The following is a 20,343-nucleotide window of genomic DNA, read 5'->3' as shown; positions in this document are numbered from 1 at the left end:
GTCGCACAAAAATCAGCAACGGACTCACATTCTTCCTGACTCGCTCGATTAAATTTGCAGCATTCCAACAACTCTGATGACTTCAGATTAAGATGATTTGATATCAACTCAACTAAATCCTTTTCCTTTTAAATTTAAAAAAGGCCAGCGTCACTGTTTAGTTCGAAATTAATTCAAAAGCACTCTCATCTAATCGCATTAGCATTTGAACAGCTTGCTTGTAATCATCTCCAATATCTTTTGTGATAAACATAAACTTTAAGCGCTCAGTAAACATTGCCCAGTTGTCTTTATGCAGACAGAAGTCTAATTTCGTTGAATCTCCTAGTCCTTGAAAAAAAGTAAAATTTAAAATACGATAAAAAAATGACAGACATCCCTGACAGCTTGGTTTGATTTAAATGAAATCGTTGAGTTTAAAAGATTATTGGAGTATGTAGATGTTCCCAAAACATTTATTTTTATATTTACCTCAAATTTTAAGAGGAAGGAAAAACCATTGAAGGAAATACATAATTAGTCCCATTTTATAAATAATACAGAAAACTGTGCTCTTCTCCATGTACATTAAATTATTGAATCTAATTATAAACTATGATAACGTTCAATTTAGCTATTAAAAACAAAATTATCTTCAACCAAACCGATTTCACCAAATAATTTGCTTTACGTAAATAAAGATTAGATTCAGTGTATTTTCAGATAACTCAATCAAAAAAAAATTTTTTTTTTAATTAAAAGTGAGAAAACTAATATAATTCAATTTATGAAGCGTCTTGTAGGATCAGAAAAAGCTAATTTGTACAAAATATAAGTTTATTACTTTACTGGTATCCCCCAAGGCAGCTTCACTTACTCAGTATAAAATAATTTTTGAAATATTTGATATCTTTTGTTTTTACATATTATATTTTCCTGCGTATAATTTCAGAACATATAACACAGTACCCTAGTCTTGACATCGCCCACTCTCAATACACGAATGTTTGAAATATTACATTTCGAAAAAATTTTTATTTTTGCCTACGAAGCAAAAGTACCTCTTTTTTCCCATAAGGCTGTAAAAAATTGAATACGCACCCTGGAAGCATAATGAATACACTCATTTCCTAGATGAAAAAATTTTTAATTAACTAAGTGATAATATAGTAACTTACTATACGATTTGTTACGTAACTCACAAAGATGCTCATAAGCCCGACAGTAGCATTTATATGAATTTTTCAGTTGAGGTATTAAAAAGAATTTCTGAAGATCCCCCACTCCATGAACTTCATGTAAAATTTGGAGCAATAGTTATGTTACTGAGTAACTTAAGTTAAAGTAAAAGTTAACTTGGTGAAAAATTAAAGTATAGGTAACAGCGTGCTTAATAATACACGATTACAAAATACTAAATTATTTAAGTATAGTATTAAAGAAAAAATAATAGTTTAAAAAACTGGGTAATGGAGTTTTTCACCAAATGTGAATTGAAATTCAGGTAATTCGCCATCGTTACCTCTTATATTGTACACACAGTATCACTCCTTAATTTTAGTATTTTCTATAATAACTAATAAATTGCAAGGACGCAGTTTTGACAGTATAGGCTATTACTAAAAAAAATTCTTTATTTAACCTAAAATAATTATGCGTAGTGTTATTACGATGCAAAACTTAAAATGGCATCACCGTACAAATTAAAGGTGATAGTAACTATTAACTAAAAAATGTTATGTGAAAAGCAAATTTGAATTAAAACGTTAGAGTTTCAATTAGGAACTCATTATTATCTTTCAAAGAAAACGAAATTTATTTCAGAAGAGGTTAATGCAAAAATTATAAGACATGCTTTTAAGTTATAACACTTATTTGATTAAACATTAATGTTTACTCGTAGGAGATTCTAAAGCTTTGAAAAAAAAAATCAATAGTTTAAAAGTTGCAAGATGTTTTTTCTGATGTAAACACCAATCGCACGAGGGTGATGCTGGCATAGTGGCACAGAGGATCTCGGACACCAGAGTCAATTACAAAGGCGTCAAATTTATCAAAATTTGAATTTATGTAAAACAAATTAATAACTACACTTTGGCACATTTTCAAAAACAAACAATATAAATCCAAAAAAATATAATACTTTGTTGGTAGCAACGATACGATAAAAGAAGACAAATGAAAACTTTCAAGTTCATGACGAATTTAGCGAGCATAATCTAACATCAAAAATAATTATATTCAAACACGAAAGAGTCCCAACATGAGGATCCGTAAAAATAATAAACCTAATTATACAATCACAGTAGTCCATCTGTTTGAATAAAGAGAAAATTTTTGATCATTTTAAAATTAACTGCAATGCTTTAGTGGACAATGAAGCAGCACTCTTTCATTTATTAATTGTAAATTTACAATACTTTTTTATGATACACGAGGAGCCTCTTTTTCACTAACAATCAATTAAAATAAATTTGATAACCTGGCGTGAAATCGCCTTGAGATGCTTTACACCATGTAAAGACTAGCTTCTACTCGAAACCGACTTCCCTATAAAAAATATTAGCGCTGAAATAAGTCGTAATCTACATCGTTGATTTAGCGTTTATTACATGTTGAATCAATGCTGATTCAGCATTGAATCAGCGTTTGTTGAAAACAATAATAGTAATTAACTTCAAAACAGTGCATTTTTCATGGTAGCATTGCAGTTTGCAATTAAAATAGATTATTTTTGAGCTTACAACCTGTTACAACAACATGTTCTCCAGTTGATAATAAGTCAACGTTGATTCAACGCTGAATCAGCATTGATTCAACATGGAATAAACGCAGAATCAACGATGTAATTTACGACTGATTTCAGCATTGATTCATCACTGATATTTTGGATAGAGTTTGCTAGGCAATACCTATTTGCATCGAAGAAAAAAAACAGATGGTGGCAAATATCAACAAAAAATAGACAGAGCGAGCAGGCATACGATTTCCCAACAAAATGCAGACAGACCTCGCTAAACCGAGTTGACACGAAAAACTTGGCAATTTCGGAAACACACATGGTTGACACTCTTCATGTAAAAAACTACTACTTATATCTTCGTATTGTCAGGCCACCACGAAGGACTAAAGAGGAGATATTGACTTGGATTTTGGTGTTGTCAATCGGCCTTGTGCCATAACGCCTTGATTCGGATCCCAACGAACTCTGGCTGTTCCTTTTACTTTGCGAGCTCTCTCCGTTTTCCTTTACTATCTCACATTTCCGCGATCAACCCTATAATTCACCAACGCCAATGCACGCCCATTTACCCAGTTATTTAACCACACATCACATAGCAACCGATTAAGCTTTAGCAACGGTCCCCACTTTGACAATCTATCCGGCCAAGCTATACGGTGATTTCCAAAAGGTAAGAAATTAATTCCCAAAGTAAACATTAGAATCATTATAAGATGGTTTGAGTTTATTGCATAGTGATATATAAATGTTAAAAACTTGGAATACTAAGATACTCTTTTTAAGATACTCTCTGTCTATTTGTGGTTTATTGTTTCCATAATTATGTTTTAGAAAGTGAAAACCAATTTTGGAAGAGGTTTTTGAACCTTTAAGTAATACTTTCAATAAACGTTGTACAATCTGTGAAAATCAGTAATTAAATTAATTGAATTACATTTTTTTGTTTCAAGCTGACCTTTGGTGGATTTAAGTACAGTTGAACAAAGTCAGTAGAAACACAAATACGTTTTTATTCGATAGTATCATATTACATGATACCTTACTATTTCATAATGAAAAAAATGATTAAGACAGTACATAATTAAACGTAATCCCATTGTTAATTTTTCTAATTACAAATTATATTAAATCAACATAAAACATGTGCATAAATGCATGTTGTGTGATGTCTAAGCCTTAATCAGGGATTATTATGGTGTTTACGTGATGTAGTTAGGTTTCTACAGCAAGAAATTTTTGATTTAACATTGATAATTATATAGCAATCAATACTATTGTATAATATACTAATATAATTGGCGGTAGAAGAGTGTGCAACTCTAGGTAAAATAATAAGATTAACTAGTTATATGTCAATTAGGTCTTCTTTATTCAATAATAACAAAATGTAGCAGTCAATAAAAACAAATTAAAGTTAGAATAATGAATGATATTAAACACATATTTATTATGAAACAATTTTGCATATTAAGGGCTCCCGGATATTTATTATTAATTAATGGTTATCTTCCTTGACACAACTTATTAGTATAAACAATTAATTTTATCTCTAATTCAAAATCATAAGCGCAATTCATATCATCGTACCACTTACGCGACTAATTGACTACGTCAAACGCAAAATTACGTGTAAAAAGTAACTTTGGACCACAAGGCTACAAATCTCAATTCTTATTAACAAAACTCGTATTTGATAAAGGTGCAGTATAAAAATTCTAACAATCTTTAAACATACAATATTCAGCATTTTTCACGCTACTTGGTTTATTTCCTGAGTAAGCTAAATAACAGAAATAAAAAAAGGACAGAAAAGGAAACGTGATAAAAAATAGAATAATGTCTAACTGTAAGGTCACCGTTTAAAATTTATCGTCTCAGCGGTAAGATATTATCAAATCATCTGATAAATCTGGCTGCTACCTCAGGTTCACATCCTTGAGAACTTACAACCATAACTGGAAAGCAGGCGATGTTGGAAGAGAAAATGGCGTCAACTGTGTTTTAGCGCACATGTTAATGATAGTTACCGAGACTTGGCCTAAAGGAAGTCACCATGGTCATAGTTTTCCCTAGTGCTCATAAATGATCTAATCGATTCTTTTTTCTGTCGCCGGTGCTTTTTTAACTGTGGTCCTTTTTTCCTGGTTAATGACACCGATATGACAATCTCTCGTTGAATCGCTTCACGCTTTTTCATAACCGGTCGTCGTTATACTCAAGCACATGTTACGCTGAATTATCCCAGTGACCCCGTATCATCCTCTCCACCACTCATATTGTATTCAATTGAGCGAAAACCTGTTTAAAATTGCTTTTCTCTAGGATCTGTTCCAAATAAATACCGTCCGGGTAGTGGACATTAAACTCTAGTGTGCGTCCTTTCCCAGACCCTTAAAGATTTCCGCTAACTATTAATGGATCATACTGATGGCGTGGCGGTGATGCAGCAGTCGAGCTGGCGCTACTCTTGCTTGGATTGCATAGACCTTCGGCATCTTTCCTGGATTCAACTCCTATTTTCTCAGTGTTCCCTTTTTAGTTTTCGATGATCTAGTTTTATCAACGACCGGTAATTTCCTGTACTACCGAAATAAGGTTTGACCAAAACATTAAAGTATATACTGACATGGATACATCCTATCGTACAGAAATGGCATAAGATCAGATTTTAATTATTACATAAATTAATAATGACTCATAAGCTAAGACTACACCACCAGAACAGTTCAAATTGAATCTAATGGTCTATATTCCTGGTCTTTTAATTATGATGTTGAAAATTTAAGGTTTCCAATCTTTTTTTCAACCCTGTAGCATTTAGTTTTATAAACCGTTCTTGATCGTGTCGATGTGCCTTTCTAAAGTTATGTCTTCCAGCAGATTTAATGGAGCGTTCGGGTGTGTAGCTGGCCACTTAACGCCATTCACTAAATAATTTAGTATGTCTCTAGTAGATCCAACGTAGAACTCTATTTTTTTGCGACGTTTCTTCCTCTCATCACACTGACGAACAATCTCCTGAATCGCCTCTAGTTGTTAACGTTACATTCCTAAATAAAAAAAACCAGGTGTAGATCTTGGGACCCCTAAAAGATGTAAAACATTAAAAAAATATTATTAAACTCGGTGGAATTTAATTGTCTATAATAAAAATAGTAGTTTTCGTCGGATAAGTGCCATCTCTCAAAGAGATGTAAGATAGCCACGGAGCGATGGCGCTTACGTGGCGAATCCTTTTTTTCCTATCAAGAGCACACCAGGTGTGCCTCTCAAAAACGCCCATTAGCATATAAGAACGAGAAAGTATAATAATACATGACGAAGAGTATCTATACTACCTATTTACAAATAGGTACATACATACATCATGTTTAACAATACGTTCGTGTGTATTACTTTCTCTGTTTCTTTTCAGATACTTATGCGTAGTTGAGCACGTACGCAAATTTCATTGGCTCTTTACTGAAAACGTTTAGAATGGAGTTTGAATAAACACAATTGGAAGACTCTGAGAAAACTTTGAATTCTCGTCAAATATTTACGTTTTAAAATAATCCCGTTCACAAAGAAGAAGTTTTTAAAAAATTATGAAAAAAAATACTAATTCTAATATTAATTTATTATTTTCTACAAGCGCAAAATATTAAGAAAAGCAATGAAAAAGGCCAACCAGTATGAGTACAATAGAGAGAGAGTGAGCGCGACAGCAGACGATCAATGACTCTCTTCATCTCGCTTACTCTTACAAGTACTGCCGAAATTCCTTTTTCATTTTTTTTCTCAACATTTTACGCATTTTAAAACAATAATAAAAGTGCTTGTTGATAGAAAATTTTTCACCTTACACACTGGTATTTTTATTTTTTCTGTATTTCAAACTATTACAAGTTATAAGCAAAACGAACTCTAAAACATGATTTTAACATTATTAGACTGCTTAAAAATAATTATAACTATTTTATTTGAAATCAGTGTGCTTAATTACATATAATACGAAAAAAACCTAATTAACGATCAATTTTCTAACTTCAAATTTTCTTGGTTGGTGTACAAAAGTAATAAGAACAGAGGTTTGATCGATGTGCTGCCTGGCACAATCGATAAGGTCCCCGATTACTAATCTGAAGGATGTGGATTCGACTCTTGGAATCAGTAATCCGTATATTATATGTAACATATGTATACATATGTACATGCTACACATACAATACATACATGATATTTAATTATATATACACGCGAGCACGCGGTGGCTCAGTCGACTAGGTCGTGGATTGGCACGCGGGAGACTGTGGTTCAATTCCCGGCCAGTGCGACTTTTCAAGCAAGTACCTCTGTGATTTTTCACATGTGCTTTTTCACCGAGCAATTCTCCTCGAGGAGGGTTTAGGCGACCTTCTCGCAGCACAAATTGCCTAATTTCTCCCTATCCCCCTCCCAGTAATGGGAGGCCTCCCATCCCTTTTCTTGTCTCTTTCCCAAGTGCTAAGTGCCCATAGTAAAGCCTTTTATAGGAGCCGGACGTAGAGCACTCTAATATATATAAAAAAAAAAAAAGTTATATATACACCCTTCTATATAGCTATATACAAGTAGTACAAGCGAGTTTACGCGTACTATTTACAGAAGAAGCTATATACACAACAATATAGTTATAGCTACCGTACATACGTATATATAGATATACAAATTACACCACGTGTACACATATGGATTAAATGAAAAAGTAGACTTATTATGTACTGTCGATCTTCACTTTATTCGTTAAAAACGTGTTACAGCTATTTCAGTATCACAGTACCTTCATCAGACAGATGTACATCAAGACTTAATAATATACAGCGCTCTCTCAAGAACATACACGCTGCGCCGTGGTCGACAATCAGATAACAGGGGCTATACACACACATACATTCACACATTCATACGTACACATATAAATGCATACAGTTCGTATATAGTCAATAATACTGGTCATTTCAAAGCTCCATTAAGTAGAGGCGAATTATTCAAATTTAACATGTCATTCAATAAGATTTTAGAGTCTTTTAATTTATTAATTTCTAGTGCTTCTAATGCATCTAATTTTAATCCTTTGTTACATGTGTGTAAAATCTTAAAATTGTTATTGTAAATATGATTACATTTAAGAATGTGATTGGCATAACTAGAAGTATCTAGTTGTTTTTCGTAGGCATTTTCGTGTTCCTTGAGTCTGAACTTGAAAGCTCTACCTGACTGTCCTCTATATTTCTTATCACAAGAACCACAACTAAGTTCGTAAATACCTGATTTGTTTTCTTTTTCCGTCTGATCTTTACTATTTTTGATGATAGTTTGTAAAGTTTTCTTTGATTTAAAAGCTATGTTTATATTGTACTTCTTCAAGTGCTGTTTAATCTTTTCTGACAATTTGCCTACGTAAGTAATAACATGATACGGTGCAGTTTCTCTTGCGGACTGAGGGAAAACTTTGTTTATAGCTTTCTTATACTGTATATTTTTAATTAACTTGTCGATAATGTTGGAATCATAGCCATTATTGTTAAAACAAACTTTACAAACCATCATCAAAAATAATAAAGATCAGACGGAAAAAGAAAACAAATCAGGTATTTACGAACTTAGTTGTGGTTCTTGTGATAAGAAATATAGAGGACAGACAGGTAGAGCTTTCAAGTTCAGACTCAAGGAACACGAAAATGCCTACGAAAAACAACTAGATACTTCTAGTTATGCCAATCACATTCTTAAATATAATCATATTTACAATAACAATTTTAAGATTTTACACACATGTAACAAAGGATTAAAATTAGATGCATTAGAAGCACTAGAAATTATTAAATTAAAAGATTCTAAAATCTTATTGAATGACATGTTAAATTTGAATAATTCGCCTCTACTTAATGGAGCTTTGAAATGACCAGTATTATTGACTATATACGAACTGCATGCATTTATGTGTGTACGTATGAATGTGTAACTGTATGTATGTGTATAGCCCCTGTTATCTGATTGTCGACCACGGCGCAGCGTGTATGTTCTTGAGAGAGCGCTGTGTATTATTAAGTCTTGATGTACATCTGTCTGACGAAGGTACTGTGATACCGAAACAGCTGTAACATGTTTTTAACGAATAAAGTGAATAACGATCGACAGTACATAATAAGTCTACTTTTTCATTTAATCTGATATGGATCTTCATCAAGTGACGACCGATAATATAGAATATGTACATATATATATAGAGAGAGAGAGAACGAGGCCCCAGTCGTGGGGTAAATAGCAACGAAGGAGCGGACCAGACTTTTCGTTGCATATTTCCCCCCACTTGACTGTCCACTGTCCACCATACAATGTTTCACATTAAAAATTTAACGAATTGATTGGTCACCTACGTTACACTGTATCAGCGCCTTTTAACTCCTCCTACGACTCGTTAAAATGGAGATTAATGAAGTCATTATCATTCTGATTGATCGCATTAGCGAAAACCTCATGCACCGTAACACCTTCCATTTTTTTGAGAAGTCGCAGTCTTTGCTGGATTCAGAGTAACTGCATCTTCATGCGTTTTAGTTTCTGTTTTTATCACTATCGTTTGCATCAATGGCCTTGCATTTGCTTCTGAAAATGGACGTAATTGTGTCTTATGATCCTCATCTGACGTTCCTTGAAATTTATGGATCTTACAATTAGACACTGTATACGTGCCATTATTTGACACATAAGTTATTATATACGACCCATTCATACAGAACCAGAAATTCCGCTAAAATTTTTGTCGATTTTATCAAGAACTTACGTGATTTCTCTAAAACCTTATAATTTATATTATATACTTTTAGACTGTGTTTCATATTGTATCATTCGGCCTTTTTGCCCTCTTTTCGGCACATCATTTGCAACCAAATCCACTTTTCTTTTACCACTCAATTTATCTCTCATCATCAAAGGCAGGTACTATTCAAATAATCAAGTCAGCATCCTTTCATTTATTAACTTTCAAATGAATGGAACAAATGTTACCCATAATAAGTGATTATTATTCCCTAACACTTTCTTTATTATATGTTATAAGACTTTATTTTGCAGATGATGTGTTAATAAAAGTACCATTTTATTATCGTGTTCGGCTAACTTTGTTGTCCACCTTTTTAACGTGAACTGTGTACTCATTACATTCATGTAACAAAAGAGTCTGATAAGAAACATATTTAGTATTAGAGTGTAAGTATTTTTTCCATAATTAAATAATTAGTTAGTGTGACTATGAATTTCGAACAAGGAGTGGCATATAGAGGAAGCAGAAAGACAAATCCTCATCAATGTGAATACATTCATCTGTATGTACTGTGAGGGCATGCAAGGATACATAAAATCACTACCTATAGTGATGCTTGCGAAGGAAATTAGATCTTCCTACTAAGGTAGAAATGAGAGAGTTAGTCAAAAACACAAGGGGCGAGAATAATAAAATAGTTTGAAAGAAACTGACAATGCGAGAGGTCAACTCAATAAGTTTCTTGGATTAAGATTAAAGTATGAGCGTCGTGCGTGGCCTTTGAACTATTTCTACTAGAAAAAGATATAGAAGTACAAGAGAACATAGTAGCTCCACTTATATTGATTACAAAGAACATTGTTATGGACTTTTGGTTGTCACAAGCCAGGTCAACGACTAAAACAATAGTGTACGGCGATGACCAAGCTGTTTTTCTGTTTCTTCTCTCACACGCATCATGCAATAGTAGGAACGGGGGTTTTATTTGAATAAATAAGATGTTTAAATAAAATTGTACGAACAGGTACTTCCATCCGGATATTTTTAACTCTGAGCCAATTTTCAAAGAGGTTCCCCGAAAAATAAAAAATGTTAGATAACGCTCAAAAAATTACGTTTTTTTTTCAGAACACTACGGGTGCGAAATAATTTTTCAACATTTTTTTTCAGATGTATTTTCAAGAAAAAAAAATTATGCAGTTTCATAATTTAACATAGTCTCATATAAGGATCCTTTATTAAATTGTATCTAAACTACTATTTGAATGTATCAAAACTTTATTTTAAGAAATGTATCCCAGTGGTAAATAAAATAATGAAAAATAAGCTATATTTTGAAAAAGAATAAACAAACAAAAAAAACACACAAAAAATCTTCCTAAAAGTAACATTTAATGAAACTCAATTAGTGACCCCATAAAAGCGTATGTCAAAATTGAGAAATTCAATAATTTTTTTCTCGAAAAATGTCTGGATAAGAATTTTGGAAAAATTCATATGCAAATATAATGTTCTTAAAAAGAATGCAATTTTTTTTAATATAACCTAATATTTTTTATTTTTTACCAGAACCTCCTAAAAAGTTAATAAAATAAATTATCTTTGTGGCCATTTAAATGTCAGAAAAAAAGTATGACTTACTTAAATGGTAAACGAATTTATGCTATCAAATGGTTCTTAATTATCACTATTGGAAGTTGAGAGAAGTTTTAAGAATATTGAATGATAAAAAAAGTGTTTGGGATGAGCGGTCCTCTCTGAATTGAATAATAATATTTCTTTTCTTTCGAATCTTCCTTTTATTAACAAATCACATTTGCAACGTAAAATTTTTATTTCCAGAAATTAACATTATTCAAGCAGTACTAGATATACTTTGATAGAAACAGGTAATGATTCTGCTTTTACTTGTTAGACTTTTTTTACTAAACATCTAAGATAAGGATTTTAAATTTTTGTAAAAATTTGAATTTTAGGGAATTCATACCTGGCTTTTGTAGAACATTGAAATGATTTGTATACATTAAAGCTTTTAAAATTTAGTAAATACTTTAGAATAAGTGTATTCTTGCAGCAAACTTTGTGAAGGTTAAGGACATTTAAAAGTCAGTAAAAAGTTTTTTAATTTTTAATATGCATGGGACTTAAGCACAGACAATTTTTAATTAAGATAATTAGTGATTCTTAGTTATTAGGGTGCTAGCAAACAGAAAAATCTAATGATAAAAATTCGAGATTATCACGCGTTACTACAATGTTTAATTAAATAGTGTACATAGCTCATACTCTTACATTCATTTAATATGACAAAATTTTATAAACGTTCAAAATCTCATTTTGTAATTAAATTAACCTTTACCTGAGGTACATTTTTTGGTGTGAGAAAATATATCCAGAAAGTCACATAACATTTCTGATATATTGCTGATAGCTATTGAGCTCAATCTTTTAATGTAACAAGATGTTGCACCATCTCTTTTTACTTTTTCCAATCGTGCTTTTAATGTGGCACTGCATACCATTAAGTATAATTGAGAAGCTTGGGTGCAACGATGTAGTTGAGTTAATAACTTGACGGCTTTTTTTGAAAATCTATAACCTCCTCCTTGAAGGGATTTGGATTCTGCAATAAGTTCTAACTCATTTGTAAGAGTATGAACTAAACAAGTAGTTCTATTATTTAGACTTAACTTTATATCATACAGCTCCATACTATCTCGACTGTTATCAAGATATTCTTCTGATTTTTTCAACAAGTCGATTGCATCTTCAAAGTGCCGTTGGGCTATACAAGAATCAAGATCCTCAATGACTTCTATCAACCAATCTGGTAATTTGTAATGGCTGTCTGTTGGAAATTTAATAATTTTAGTAAATTAATTTTATTTAAAATATTAACTTATTTTCTATAATAAGAATAAGGACCCTGTATTTTAAACAGTTCTAAATAAAAAACGTATGATTTAGAATAAGTAACTTGAGACTGCTCATGCATTCTCTATACCACAAACAGTAAAAATTATATCAATGTTGAATATTGACAAATAGTGTAGCTGTGCTATTTGCCTGAATGGAAAGGCACCTAATTTAAGTAAGTGCATTGTCAAAATATGTATACATACCCCCCTTGCACGCTTTACGCGCCTACCCTATAATTATTTATTATTTTATGCTTTTTCAGATAATAAAAAATATATTTACGTGAAAAATGTATTTGTTTAATATGAGGCAGTTATGGGAGGTACACGCAAACAGTTTCATAATATTTTCTGGACGGGTAGATAGCCCTATTATTGACAATGTAAGAACAACATTCAGTAAACTCATGTAATATTAGAATTATACTAAATTATTTTATCGTGATTTTAATTGGTATCAATAGTTTACGTCATTTACTCTAAAGGTACATTTTTTGACTCAAAAAATCAATAATAAGTATTTTTAACCGAGTAAATGAATAATTTCTTATTCGGCTGTAGTATCCAGCTCCAAGACTGGTAATGTATCTAGTATCAAGCCCGTTTGAGCTGAATATTTACTGACTTAAACTGTTTCTATCTGAAGTTTTGTACATGTTTATAAAAATTAACGTTTTCTTTCAAGTAGTAGATCAATTTATCGCACTAAAAATAAATCTAAACAAATTCATTAAAGGAGAGATTTTGGTGCATGATACAGGTTGTGAACCTATTATTGACTTTGTTCTTAATAAAAAAAAAAAGAATAATTATTTTAAAAAAAGTTGTTATTGCATTGGAAAAAGTATTTGCCGCAATGATATTGCCGTAACACTTATGCGGTGTATGTAATTATGGCAGTGAATTCTTATAAGATAGTAAAATGTACATTTTCTTATGATTTCCGGTAAGGGATAACACGAACACTGTAGTTTAATGATGCAACCTCCCTTTTTACCTATTCGTCATGAGACGCGACTACTAGCACCGAAGATTCCTTACAAAAGTAAATGAAGTGGCTAAAGTTGAAACTAAAACCTCTATTATTTTACGTGTTAAAAAGAAAACCACGAAAATTTGGCGCCATTCTATAATGTAAAAAAGCATTATGTGGAAATAACTAGAACTAAAACCTCTCCCACGCGTCTCATGACGAATGAATCATAGTATAGTATTGTATTGAATCAGTAATCCATATCATTATTTTGCTACTAGCGTGGTGTCAGTTTTTGTACATGGTTGAAAAGTTTATTCTAACTTTCCTTTTTATGTACTCGATTTATTAAATTACTGAATACATTTAATATTGCATTTGTGAGTATTGAAAAAAAAATTTTCCTCTCTAATATTTATCACATTTGCACTTATACCGAAACAAAAGCCCACAAATTTTTTAATTCTCTAAAAGACTGAGCATAGATATAGATATTTAAACGAATAAAATCTATAAACTTTAAAATCTGAATTAGCGTTCAGATACACATGTAATATGACATTTGGGAATTGATCAAACACAAAAATTGACTGCAAAACTTGTGAAATTGTGCATTTTTTAGGTTAGGTGTTTAACAAAATGTAGTTAAAAAAGAAAAATAAATAATCTTGACCTGTCCCTCCTGAGAAAGTGAGATACATGCGTCTAAATTAGTTAAATTTTTGTTAGACTGAAAAATGGCTATTTTTGTTGTTTTTTTGAGGTTAGAAATGCAAACTTATGATAAAACCATACGATATTGAGACAAGAATTTAGAAAATACAGGAAATCTTACACGGTACGTTTATCTGTGGGATCGACATAATTTACGTTTGCAAAACAGTGTATTTCACATCCATTGATTTATACTTATTTTTTAGGTTAGAAAAAAATGGGACGTGATGGAGCAATTTGGACATCAGATTTATGTTCAGCGACTCCAGAAACACATAGTACATAACAAGGCGTCTTTGTGCGTGAAATTTTTTTTTGTGGTCCTGTGTTGTTTATCTATAAACAATATTTCTTATCTTGAATTTACTGTGTGACACATTTTGAACGTATATTTTTTCCTGGATTTTAACTTCTCGGACAGGAAACGTATAATCAGTTGTAAGAACATTAAAATTAAATTAATTATTAAATGTAGTTCACGTAATAAAGGGGCTCTATTTGTTTAATTCAAAACTGGAAAATCAAATTGAATGAAAATTAAATTGTATGTTATTTTTAGTTTGGTCGACATCTTTTAGTCGACGCTGTAACAGTTTTTACCTAATTCAACATCTATTTTTCTGATTTCATAATTTTCTGTTCACGTGGTATCTAATATTGGCTTAGGTGAACTGAAGTTAATGCAAGATTATTCTCTTATTTAAATATGTCATTAAAAATCAATAATGTGTAATTTTTTTGTTCTCAATGAAACCTTTCATAAAATATTTTTTAAATTGATTCTAACAACATAAGCTTTAATTTAATTAGGTAAAATGAACCACGTACGAAGTTTTCTTAAATGGGAAGGTAACACAACTTTGCCATTTTTTCCAAATATCAGTGAAATTTGTGAATCACGTTAATCAACACCATAGTTATAGCTGCTTATTTATTAGTATTATGATCTTTGTTATAGTATCTTAAACTTAAATAAAATTGGTTCTGTTACTTCATTTAGAAGTAATTTTAAGAAAAAACATTTTTGATCTGTAGGTGATACAACATTTATCCTGACAATAGTAGTTTAATCTCTGAACCCTTGTCATAAAATCTATATTATTTTTAGCGGTCACGGTTGTTTTCGCCCGGACTAGACAAAAGGGCATAGTTTTCGTTCGAATTCCGGAAAAGGGCATAGTTTTCATCCAGGACCAAATCCAAAAGAGCATAGTTTTCGTTCGAACTTGGGTAGAAGGTATAGTTTTTTTTAGTTCGGACTTAGGAAACGGCATAGTTTTCGTCCAGGCTTTGAAGCAGGGCATAGTTTTCGTCTGGGGCGTCAATATGTGTTAATCTGTATATACTACACACTTTCCCATTCTGAATTTTTTTCCGGAGCATATTGGAAAATAACAAAAAAAAGAGGTACTTTCATTATTAACAAAGCTAAGAAGTAACATTATATGGTTTAACAGACTTTTTTTATCCGTGTTGATCTTAATACGCTCTTTTCACAACCTATTATTTCACAATTACTATCGAGTTGACGCCGGCACTTTGTTTGATCATAATGTCGTTTGAGCTCTCCATTTTCCTCAAATTCAACTACACAACTTCTCGGAGAAATTTTACGTACTATGACAGCTTTTGAAATTTTTGAATGATTTTCCCGAAAATCCTTTGCTATTGCCACGTGTCCTGTAATAAACTCATCATCTCTTTTTCCTATAAAATTTTTTACTTGTGCATCTTTTTTTTGTTCTTCTATCAGGACGAAGTAATTGCAAAAGTGTTCACAATTCTCAGTTATACAACAATTTTGCTGGCGTTTCGTTTGTTATAATATGTTTCGATGTTCTGTAATCAGATAAAAAATTTTGTATTGCGTTTAGTACGCTCACAACCTTGACTTTCGACTGTGAGTTTCAATTTTTTTTGTCTTGACAAAACCCTCTAGAAAGTTGCTGGATAATTTGGAGCTGAATAAGTGTGCTGTATACCTAACTTCTTCAAATGAGCTTGACACTCAGCACTTTTAAATTGTGTACCCGAGACGGTAATAATATGAAACGGTAATTCATGTTGCACAAAAATTTTACATAGGATATTAATTTTGTGTTCAGCTGACATATTTTTTACAATATAAATTTCAGGCCACTTTCCGTATGCATCATTGAATAAAAAATACATATGTTGTAAGTACGATTCTCTGATGTCCACATGTACTCTATGCCAAGGTATATTGGATCACTGCCAAAGTGATACTTTCATTTTAATTGAAGTATCGCTTAAGTATCACATAAAGCTTACAATATTTTGCCTTTTCTTATAGTTGTTTGTCAATACCCAGCCACCACACAACCAATCTTGCCATATTCTTCATTTTTACAATTCCAAGATGACTTTCATACAGTTTTTCTATAATTAATTTTTGTAGTTTTAACGTGATGATTAAGCGTTGATCCCACATCAAAAAGTTTTTTTCAATTGTAATTTTGTCTTTTCTTAATACATACGCTTTTAATTCAATTTGATAGTGTTTTAACTGGCACTGCAGCCACCCATTGATTACCATCCATTTGACAATGGTTAAATTTTAATCCTTAGCTGTTTCTCGCATAATCATCTTATGATCTAAGCATACAATTTTACTTTTTATACATAGTGTAAAATATGTGTTTTTTTCCGTATTTATTATTTCACAGTACTCAGTATTATTATTTTGGCACTTATACACTCTATATAGTAATTAAATGCTGACAGGAAATAGGCCCAATTTTGTAAAGACTCGCAGCCATTTTTGAAAAATCCTTTTCGGGTAAAAGTATTCTGCTCAAAGGCTTATTGTTAGTTCTCTAAGTGGATTGTCACACATAAAGGTAATCATAAAACTTTATAACTTCAAAAATAATCACTGCAGCTTCTCAATCAGTTTGCGAATAACTTTCTTGCGCTTTCGTTGAACGCTTTGACGCAAATGTTACCTGTTTTTCTCCATCGGCATGGGGTTGACTTATATCTGCTCCTTAACCATGCGTTAAAGCATGGCACGTGATAGGTAACGGGGAAGAATGATTATAATTAATTACGGCACGTTTTAATTCGACTTTTACTTTATCAAACGCTCTCTGACAGCTTTCCAACAAAAAACCTCACAAAATTCATACATTTAGATAAAACTTCTAAAATGTCCACTCCATTCTTAAATAGTCCATCATAGTATTTTATTTTACCTCAGAATAATCGTAATTCTTCACGATTTGACAGTGTTTTTATTTGAACAATCACTTTGTACTTTTTTTGTCTACACTAATATTACCATTGCATAATCTATAACTTATCTCTTTTTTAGAAAAATGATGTTTATGTACACGCATTTTTAGTCCACATTCTTTTGGACGTGGAAAAACCTTATCGAAATTCTCTAAATGTTTTTTGTTCATTTTTCCTGTAATTAACACATCGTCTGCTACGGCTGCTGTTCCATCAATATTTTTCAAAATGTCCTAAATAGTTTAAAAAAAAATCTCAAATCTGATGCTATACCATACATCATTTACAAACACTTGAATAAACGTTGAAATTCTTTTTTACTATTATTTTCTGTTTCTCTTTTTTTAATTGCTTGTAAATACACGACATCATGATCGAAGTTGAGCGGTGCAAAGCGTATTGTTTTCAACTGAGGGTTAACTGTAATTTTTGAATGTGCACACAAACGTACATTGCCGTTGGGCTATATCGCACAGACGGGTACTTTGATCTTTTTTTTTTTTCAAAATCAAATATCTAAGGAACGAGCTAAGATAAAATAATGATTTCTGTTAGAACACACTCGTGAATTAATGTGGAATATCGGAAAAATATTTGTAAGTCTTTTTTGTTTTTGTAACCTCAAAACTTTACAAAAAACACGATTTTTTCAGAAAAACGTATAAGAATGTTTTAAATTTAACCTAATTCTCTCTTTGGTCTGCACAAACCTGTTCAATATGAGACTTTATGATGTAAGTAACTGCGTTATCTAAATATGGGTACCTTTTAATGCCTAACATAATCTTAAAACAGCAAAAAACGATGTATTTCGATAAAAAACCTTTTATCTTCCACACCAATTAAAGCTAAAAACGTGAATTTAGATCAATCATAATAATAACATATGAAGGGCTTAGCTTTTTTTTGGTATTTCATTTCAATACGCTAAAAAATTTTCGACATCTTTTGACAAAGATGTTTCATTACATTCGTTTCTTCTTTTGTGACTATTTATCATTGAAATAAGAGGATTGGATAGATACATGGTCCTCTTAAATATGTATTCGATGTGATGAGTTCTGCTGTTGTGTCTGGCACGATTTAAGAAAAATACCTAAAATAAATTTTTCTTCAACTTTTAGAATAAATGTTACCTACATAATATTACAGCCCAAAGTTTGGATATTTTGGTAATACATTACCTACAATATTTGTGCCATAATTCACATGCATCTTCTGAGAAGTAGGCCATAGGCATCGGGAATTTTCTTGCTGTTGCGCGCCCATGCATAAGTACTGAATAATTTGTGTAGCGAAGGGCTTAGTCTCGACCATTCATACAATTCATAGTTTAATTTATACTTTTTCAAGCAAAACTTTTCTAATTTATCGAGGCCCAAAGGTTTCTTGCATTTAAAAGCAGTTATTACGGTAGCGAGATTGCAAACGAGGGTATTGTTTATCACTATAGCTTTAGCGAAAATTCTTGGATCCTCAAAACACGTTTGAGCTACATCACCTGTATTTGTCGTTCCATGACCTTGGATTATTTGATCAGTTTGAACATGCAAAGCTTCATATAATTTCTTTTTCCCTATCTCTTTTTCTGCTGTTGTATTTGGCACGATTTAAGAAAAAATATCTAAAACAATTTTTTCATGATTTTTTGAATAATATTTTTTAAAATGTCTGTAGGGATGAAGGGAAACAGATTAGTAACATTAAATAAGATTAATCGTGCATTATGTGGGATGTTGAGATCTCTAAGTTTACTTATTAGTTGACTTGTGTCTAAAAATAAAAATCTAGTTGATAATAGCTCTTCGTTGTGTGCTGATTCAAAATATGAAATTATAAAATTGATATCCATTTGCTTAGAACAAAGCTATTTCATGTTCAATAAAAAATATTATTTACAACTTAACGGTCTTGCGATGGGCTCCCCTCTCTTTCACTTTCCCAGTGAGATATTCGTGTCGTACGTAGAGGACCTTATATTCGATTCAGCCTCCCCCTCACCAGTAATGTTCTACACAGGTCGAGGTACGTCGATGATGTGTTTTGCATTTGGAAGGGTACAGAGAGGACAATGATTAGTTTTCTTAACTATATAAACGATTTAGAACCGGGTATAAAGTTTATAGCTGAAATTGAAAATGACGATAGTTTAAATTTTCTAGATTTCAAAATTACACGAAAAGACCGTGAGTTGTCGTATGAAATTTATTGGAAATCAACTTTCACAGATACGCTGGTACCACCCGATTCAAAACAATCTATTAACATAAAAATGAGCGCTTGTACTCTTTCGTAGATATACTATAATTAACAGTACCTTTAACGAAATCAAGGTACTATAAGGAAGTCAACCTATTAAAATGTTTAGCAATTAATAATGGCTACAGTGAAAACCTTATGGGTAAGTTAGTTTTTAAAATAAACAATAGACTTATTTTAAAATATCTTTATCCAGTTACAACAGAAGACAACAAATTCTACTTGTTGAACTATGTACCCATAGTATATGATAAAGTTAGTAATTTTTTAAAGAAACATAATGTAAATACAATTACAGTAAATAAACGTAACTTAAAGTACATTCTATGTAATAATAAAGAAAAAGCTGTTATTTCATAGAGAAGCGGTGTTTGTCAGATTAGTTGTTCCGAATGTGATGCCATATACATTGGACAGACAGGATATGCTCTTTCTAAAATAGCATAAAAAGTCGATTTATAATGATCTCCATACGACGGATTTTAGTGAACATAGTACTCTAATGCGCATTTTTTAGATGTAAATAATATAAAGTTGCTACATAACTTACCAAAAAGATCAAAATTGAATATGTTTGAGACAATAGAAATAGAAGAAGCGAAAAAACAAAATAAATTCATAACAAATGATAAAATTAATTTTACTTTATCTCCGATGATAGAAAGTGCAATACATAGCGTCTCATAAGGTACATATGGTGCTCGATTGGTAAAAA

At 31.6% G+C, this 20,343-nt stretch overlaps 1 protein-coding gene across 2 annotated transcripts in view; it reads right to left on the bottom strand.

Moving 5' to 3' along the window:
• Positions 1 to 20,343, bottom strand: part of Exo84 (exocyst complex component Exo84) — a 276,725-nt gene that overhangs the window by 128,951 nt on the left and 127,431 nt on the right. For both annotated transcript variants that reach the window (XM_089598261.1, XM_089598263.1), the window contains exon 4: positions 11,869 to 12,357. In XM_089598261.1, the coding sequence (XP_089454387.1) occupies positions 11,869 to 12,357 (489 nt within the window). The remainder of the gene's footprint in view (positions 1 to 11,868; positions 12,358 to 20,343) is intronic.

Source organism: Copidosoma floridanum, unplaced genomic scaffold, assembly GCF_036245765.1.
Source record: "Copidosoma floridanum isolate Cflo_tuat_1 unplaced genomic scaffold, Cflo_Japanese_pri ptg000006l, whole genome shotgun sequence".
NCBI classification, from domain to species: Eukaryota; Metazoa; Arthropoda; class Insecta; order Hymenoptera; family Encyrtidae; genus Copidosoma; species Copidosoma floridanum.
This window is presented reverse-complemented; position numbering and strand designations above follow the sequence as displayed.